The sequence below is a fragment of the Battus philenor genome, unplaced genomic scaffold (genome assembly GCF_028537555.1).
Source record: "Battus philenor isolate CCGP_79_NKW_IND1 unplaced genomic scaffold, ilBatPhil1.0.hap1 SCAF_23, whole genome shotgun sequence".
Lineage (NCBI taxonomy): Eukaryota > Metazoa > Arthropoda > Insecta > Lepidoptera > Papilionidae > Battus > Battus philenor.
In genome coordinates, this window is record NW_027181686.1 from 11,062,772 (window position 1) to 11,070,980 (window position 8,209).

The following is an 8,209-nucleotide window of genomic DNA, read 5'->3' on the forward strand; positions in this document are numbered from 1 at the left end:
GATGGCGCTGTTCACGCGTTTATTTTAAATGTTACACCAAAAGACAAGCGTCAAACTAAATGATTTTTATATTATTAGCAAAGATCGTATATATGAATGCATATTTATCTATCTAGAATTGTTGGCTGATCAAACTAAGCTATTTTGTGTTTAAAAATTCAGATTTCTTTCTTGTATTATCTAATTTGTTTACTAACAAAACGCCTTCATAATTTCTAAGCGCAAATACTGCTTTATTCAAATATGCATCCATTAATCTCTGATAACCAAATTACACAAAAAAACAGAAACATCAATATACATGATACATATATTAATTTTAAAATGATACCACATTAAATAATGTTCCTAAGAAATATCCACATGTAAACCTCTTTCTTTCTTTCAAAAAGCTTTCATGGGTCAACATATATTTGTATGGAATCCACTGTTTGTTATATATTTAAATTTAAAATTATATAATGTATGGCAAATGATTCAATGCTATTCTTTATGGGCCTAATGAATTTTAAATATTTATTATAAAAAAAAAAACAGCACTATCATACACACAAAGCTTTATGTGGACATTTAATTCGACATGAAGTTTATATAAGTTACATGACCATATGATACAAATATATAACTAGAACAGACAACAGTTTGATATATACACATGTTTAAGATAAATAACATTGTATCAAATATATAATTCGAAACATACATGTTTTATAGCTTCCATGTAAGACTTGTATGGAGAGACCTTAGTTTGATTTCTCAATACAATTTACTTCTTAGGTAGACGGTAAACTTTAATGTTGGAGCCGTCGAAAACGCAGTCCGTTCGTGATGGGTACACGCTTTTTAGGTTACCTTCTGTGTCGACGATTTTTACCTGCAGATATAAATATATTTACTATAAATAAATCATAGACCTCAAGATCTTATTATGAATAAGGATGAAATACATGGTTATCGACAGAGATTAGACATATAGAGACATATTTATCTATGGTTATTTTGAGCTAAGAAAAAATGGAGATTGCTACAAAAAGTTCCTGAAGCAGACCTTTTTTTTTATAAATAAATAAAAGAAACTATTTCTAAAGTTGTCTATGTGCACACAAAAAGTTTTTATACAAACATAAAAGCCTAAATACTGAATATTGCATGATATATAGTGTGATAGCTTGTTTATCAGCAAAAAGCTTTTGAGCTATTTCCAATCCTCATGTATAAGATAATTACTGTAAAATATATCAGATTAACTTTTCTTTATCAGGAAGGTAACAAACTAATAACTATTTCAAAGTCTGTGGGGACTGACAGAACCAATTTTAATATGAATTAAACCAAATTTTGAAAATCCTTTATTTTACTGTACTAATATTGTGTAATTTATTATATCTAAAACCATATATTTTTGGATGTATCATATACCTTTAAAGAAGTGAACTGCATGTTCACCCCTTTAAAGCAACTATAACCATTTTATTTCATCACATGTATTTCATTTAAATATGTCAACACATGAACTTTATTGGAATATCCATTTTTCTGTTATATGCCCGCTATTATCATAATGGATATAGTAAATTTTGAAAACAGGTTTTGACAAGACGCATACCCTATCTACTATCCACCAGAATCTAGATAGTGATCATTCTCAGTTTCTTTTAAGGTATCCAAAATACACAACAGAATGCACCGTTTAAACAAGCCCTGGGGCTGAACGTCACCAGACATCCTCAATCAAGAACATGTAACTAGGGTTGAGTTAAACTTTAAAGTAAAGCAGTACCTGTTGCACAGTGAGCGTGTGGAAGTCATTAGAACCAGTTGGTTCATCTCCGATGCCAAGTAGGAGGCATTCCTGAAGCAGCTTGTCCATGACGGTCTTGCAGGCGGCGAGCGATGCATGTGACGTCACCTCCACGAACATTGTTTTGGTGTCACTCGACATCTAAATTTAAATATTATTTCTTAACGCTATTACTCTTCATGAACTAATAAAATAGTCAAGGTTACGAGGAAGTCGTTTGATAAGCAAAACCTGTCATTAAGGCATCTTTATGGGAGGCCTATGCCTTACAGAGGTTGTCTATAGTCTGACATGTTAATCAAGATGGCAGACATTAGTTCTTTAATGTATTTTACAACACTGACCTTGTCATTTATTTATCTACTAAAATAGAACAGTCTGTTGTATTGACAATAATAAAAATATAATACTAAGAATTGAATTGTGAAATAATGTGTACAACTTGTTGAAGGCAGCCACAACATCTATTTGTGATACTTATTAGCGATATCTTTGCACATTTTCATTGTTTTCTGTGTAACCATTGTATGAACTATTCTTTCAGGTCAGAAATGAGGTCAGACCACATATCTCAGACAAAAGTCAATCTCGACCATACTATGTAGAAGCATTGCTGGAGTTTCTTCCACCACTCTTCCAGCCAAGCAATAGCAACCGGCCAAGCCAATGTTTGGCTCTCTCGGGCGCCCTTGTGTCAGAATGCTAAGCGGGTATTATTGACGAGACACAGCTTCCGCTGACCCTTGAACTTGGTCACTCCATGGAGCATTCTATGAAGATCAATCCAAGAGCTCAACGATATAGGAGACACTAGCACACTCAGCACCCTGCCACCTCATACTTGTGGAATCTGCAAATGCCATTTGGGCAGCAATGAGAGTTCATTAAAAATGTACTGTATAGATGTAAGTACCTTTGTATCTTCCGAGTTCGTGATTGGAGGGAAACTGATGACTTTTCCGCTGGCATCTTCCAAACACGGGTACTTCGGTTTGCCTTCCAATAGGTATAAGTATCTGTAAATATATAAGAATTATTTACATCCAATATTGATATTTACCAAAGAAGACAACAAACTATTATATGAAATGGAATGTACTACCATAGCTAAAGTTATTTTGGGGCATATACAAGTGGAAATTCACTTTGAACTATGAGGATTTGTTAGTTGGTTTTGAATTACACATTTAATAATAATTTCTTTCACATTAAATCAATAAATAAATTAATCACCCTGAAAACATCATCATCTCAGCAGCACGACATAGATAGCAGGATTTTTTAAATGAAACCATAATCTATATTTTCTATTAGAAGGTTACAGACCAATAACTTCAGGCAGTATATCTGCTAGGATAGCTAGATTGCAAAAATACAACATACTTGTGTATCCCTGTATAGACATTTCGTTTCTTCTCTTTCCTTAGAGCCTCTGCCTCCGCTTGCAGCTGCTGGAAGAGCTGTTCTCCAGTGTATGGACGGACTCTGGACAACGGGACCAGCTTTAGTGCCTTTGGACTTTTTGCTGTGTAAATCAGATCACCTGAAATAATAAATTATATCAATATAAAAATGCTTCTAAGATTTATTATTTTTCTATATGAATATAATATAATTTTACTGTTTTTGCTACAATGAATGAATTTGTATATTACTGTGAGTAGTAAATAGGGAGGGCTATGAAGTAGCACAAATTCATTGCAAGCTTAAACATCTCTAATCTGCAGTAGACTATTTACTATCGCTTTAAGAAAATATTTTGTTAAATATAAAACCAATACACATTGTGAAAAAAAAAATTGGAGGTAACTGGTTTTAGTCTGCGGGTATTTCTCGAGGAGTTGAGTTGGCTTTGGTAAGGCTAATCCAGGCTCAAAATGAAGCAATGTCCCTTTGTTGTAGAAACCAACTCAAAGAATACAAAACAAGAACTCAAATATCGAATGTCAAAAACCTTTTAGATACATTAGGAAACCATGCTTATTGGCACATATATAAGATACTTGTTAATATCACCGAAATAGGTCAGGCAGAATATTGTTATACTACAGCACCCGCAAGGTGGACAACCTTTTTAATATCATCAGAAGACACCGAATGCATCCCAGGTCCTACTAGTCCCGTTGGAAATCAATAGGGTAGGTCTATGTCTAGCAGTGAACCACTGAAATGATAATAATGATACTATAATACAATTTGCATTCATTAAGAATGCAGTGATTCATTACTATTAACTATCTTGACCTATATACTATGGGACATAGTATTGTGTTCAAAAGCATGTCTTCAACTGGTCATTGCAAAATTGACTTTCTAATTTGATTAGTGTAGCATAACAAGTCATTGGACAGTGACACTACTGCAATTTTGTCGCAACCAGACTTTTGGTCCACATTGTCTCTTGTATTGTCAAAACAGGCATCTTGGACAGGGATTGTCTTTAATAGCCCAACCCAACTTCTCTAGAAATCCCAGCGACAATATAGCCGGGGAAATCAGATAGACCACCCAGTGAACCAAGATAGATAGCTCTATAGGATGCTGCTTGAATTTAAACTAAATCTAACAATTTAATGTTAAACAACTAGAATTAGTTTTGTCTCTTGTGTATTTATGAAGGCTCAATTTAGACCCCGAGACACTAGGACCCCAATCAGAATATCACCTTTAAGTCATGTATGTGTCATAATGTAATCCTCTTGGTACAATCTGTATGATCTTGCCTAGTAACTATATTGGCAATAATAAATAAAAATGATAATATAACATAAACTAACCTGGCGATATCTTACTCATATCATGAGTTGCAATGGTTGCTATGTTTCTTTTATCACAGACAGTGTCATGTAGTTTAGTTTGCAACTGTATAAACTTCTTGAATGATTCATCTGTCAGATATAATTCATTTATAATACAACAGAGTATGAAAGGTCTTACACTTGAAACTTCTGACTCTAAAATCTTAACCCTGACAGTATCATCTTCAACATGCAATATTTTCATGGAGTGGCAAAGATCACAAATTTCATCTGGTTGTGGTTCTTCGAGTTTCTTCCCTTTCTTGCCTTTACCTTTGGCTGAGGGTTGGGATGCTTCTGATTTAGGACAGTGTTCTCGTATGTAGTCTATGACTTGTTTTGTACGACACTGGTCTACCAGCTTCATGAGACGTTTATCGGATAATTTGTTACCTTTGAGATTTAATTCTGAAATAATTAAATATTTAACAACAGTTAATACTACTTTCAATAATAAATAAAATTAATTTTCAATAGCTTATACCAGGGGTAACCAAGCTCCTGAACAGTCGTGCCATTGTTTGAAATTTGAAATTTTTTGCAAGCCGCAATTAAAACACGCAAACAAATATTTTTTTACTAAAATTATATTTATTGAAATTATATAACCAAAGTACAAATTATGTGTATGAAGTTAGATATAATGGCACTCCTAATAATACTTAAGATGCAGGTTAGTTAATTATGATTGGTATGTGGATTTCCCTAATTTTCTGGTGGAATAATAATAATTATTGTTAACACCAGTAATTCGTTTTGATTACCCAGGAGCTGACATAGGTAATATAAATTTAAATATTAAAATAATCCAACAATCAATTGAAGCCAAAAGTTATTATTCAAAGAGTAACATGTAGCTCGTCAGCAGTTTTGCCACCCCTGACTTATACACTCAAACCTATTATTGTTTTTTTTGTGCAGTATATTAAAGTTTCAAATTAGAGAAAATAGGATGTTGTATATCTAACCAACACAACATTTACAAGCGTCTAGTGAAAGAATGGTTGTTACAAAAACTGATCATCATACATTATAATGGAAAAAAAGTCATCTATAAGAGATGGGACAACAAAAATTTTGGACCAATTTACTATAAGAAAGTTTGTATATTGGGAGACTATAGAGGATAATGGTTATACATTTTAGCAATTTCTATTTTTATACTTCTAATGGGGTTCTTATTTAACACAAAAAATTACTAATAACTAACTTTTATCCCTTTCACAAAACAAGTTTGAGTAAATTGCAATGTATATTTTTATATTCCTTACAATTCAAGCGAATGACCCCAAAGATCATGGTTAAGATTGCACATAATGCAACATTGAATTGAAATTTATTTCACAATTACAGCCATTCAGAAGCTCATTATTAATGTTAATTCAGTTATGATTGTTGGAAGAAGCTAGAGACAGGCCACTTCCAACTTGTCCTATTAGAAATATATAGGATGAATGCCAGAGTCTAGTAGTCCATGTCCTAAGGCTAAATTATTATGAAATTATTACAAGATAAATCTTTGTACAAAAGATGACAGTTAATGACAAGAATTAAATACAAAACTATCCACATTTACCCTCATAAATTTTTGCAAATGAGAATAATTTAAAATTTAGTTTTTTAATACATGTTGTTTCATAGTAAGGTTCATACATAGTTACATCATGTATTTCAAATTGCATCATTTATTTTGTAATATTGCATAATATTATAATCTATTATAATTATTTGAGTAAAATATATAATAGCAAAAATAAAATATATAAAGGCAAAAATGCATTTAAGACAACCAATTTAATTAGAATCCTGTTAACTACAGGATATTGTTATTAATTAACTTGATCTGTATTATATAGTTTTATTGTAGGTAAGTAGGTAATATTACATGTATTTAATTATAATAATAGAAATTTTAAATTTTACCTTTTAATTTGCCTAAATTAGCTATTTCGCCTGGTATAATCTTCAGCTGATTGTCACCCATGTCGAAGTTCCTCAGACCAGGCAGTACTCTTGCAACATAGCTGGGTAAAACTTCTATACAGTTCCCTTTAAGTTTCAAATCTGTTAAATGCGGCATATTAGCGTTTTCTATGTCCGGAAAATTGACTAATTTGTTGTTCGAAAAATCCATTGTAATCAAATGTGGAAAATCGCTAAAACTAGGTAACGTGTCTATTTGATTCGAACTTAAATTGATGTTCATCAATTCCTTCATTTTGTTGACGCTGTCAGGAATTTTAGAAATTTGGTTACGCGACAAATCTAACGTTTTTAGTTTCGTTAGCGAGGTTATATTTGCGTTGAACTCTTGAATTTTGTTACCGAATAAAAGAAGCGATTGGAGATTTACAAGTAATTTTATGTCGTCGGGAATAACATCGAGACAAGTGTCACTTATATTTAAAAGGTTTAAATTTGTTAACTGAAAGACGGTGCGGTCTAAACCCTCTTCAGAAATCCGTTTCGATATAGCAGCACCCGCCAATTTGATTTCATGACGATTTTCTGCTTTTGCAGTGGTAACCTCTTGCCATACGCCCATTTTCAGCGTTTCACTTTAATTGTATAATTTATAATTTTTAAAGCAAAAATATATAAAGCACGTCGCGTTGCAAATTCAAAACGGAAAATAAATAGGCACTTTATACTTCGTTACAACTGTCAACGGTTGAGAATACAGATGAAGTAACTATACAGATATAGTATTACAATGAATTATAGTGTAGTTTAGTAGAGTTCAAATAATAATTAATTTAAAATGGAATAATTTTGGTAATAAAACTCGTTTGAGTCTAATGAGATAAATAGCGTTCGCGTGATTGTATATATAAAATCCTACGGGATACCGTATTTACGATTACTTCCACTAAGTAGATCTGTGGTCCGGAGCTAGTTTTTAAAAAACAAACGACACTTTCTTCGCGTTCTCTGCGAAAATATGTTCACCTTATCCTCTATGTTTTACTGGAGTCGTGCCGCATTTACACCAGGGGTTAGGGATGATCATTCTCTACGTCAAATTATGACCAAGGGTAGAAAGTAAGAACAAATCCGTCTCTGGAAGCAGAGAAAGATTTGTCTATTATACTCGGCTTTTGATGTAGCTTGTCCAAAATATCTTTCAGAGAGCGTTAGCTTGGTATTAGCAGCTATACCGATGAGTATTCGGTCTCATACTTCTCTTAGGCCATGACCCAAGGGTCTCTTGGGATCTATATCAAGTAAAAAAAGGACCAATATTTAGCCACTTCCGCACATGCAGTGGTAGTCGTGCAATAAAATGCACCGCCCGCCAGCCCGCTGATAAATGCGTATGCGACAAACAATGCGAATCACACAACCGCTACCGCCAAATTACTCAACACGTGTTTCACCTCTCCACGGGGCATCTTCAGGAGTAATGTTACACCGATTAATGCCAAACACAGAGTTTGTTTGCCGCATACCTACGCATTTATCAGCGGGCTGGCGAGCGATGCATTTTATTGCACGACTACCACTGCATGTGTGGAAGTGGCTAAATATTGGTCCTTTTCTTACTTAGGATGGACTTTCGCGAGGTAACGCCTGATTCCATTAAAGATCTATATCAAGTTAGTTGCGTTTT

The 8,209-nt window shown here is 33.3% G+C and overlaps 1 protein-coding gene across 1 annotated transcript; it reads right to left on the minus strand.

Annotated features, from left to right (window-relative positions):
• Window positions 1-318: 318 nt before the first annotated feature.
• Window positions 319-7,259, minus strand: LOC137924160 (leucine-rich repeat-containing protein 47-like). Its single transcript, XM_068767510.1, has 6 exons — window positions 6,523-7,259; window positions 4,579-5,007; window positions 3,185-3,344; window positions 2,715-2,817; window positions 1,781-1,942; window positions 319-874 (listed from the first exon to the last, which is right to left on the minus strand). The coding sequence occupies exons 1-6, from the start codon at window positions 7,142-7,144 to the stop codon at window positions 767-769; spliced, it is 1,584 nt and encodes a 527-aa protein (XP_068623611.1). The 5' UTR covers window positions 7,145-7,259; the 3' UTR covers window positions 319-766.
• Window positions 7,260-8,209: the final 950 nt, after the last annotated feature.

Excerpts from the sequence above, each read along its gene's own strand:
- LOC137924160 (XM_068767510.1), bottom strand. The coding sequence starts at position 7,144 with ATGGGCGTATGGCAAGAGGTTACCACTGCAAAAGCAGAAAATCGTCAT. Across the intron at positions 3,345-4,578 it reads TATGAGTAAGATATCGCCAG|GTGATCTGATTTACACAGCA; the intron begins GTTAGTTTATGT and ends TTATTATTTCAG. Across the intron at positions 2,818-3,184 it reads GTCTATACAGGGATACACAA|ATACTTATACCTATTGGAAG; the intron begins GTATGTTGTATT and ends ATATATTTACAG.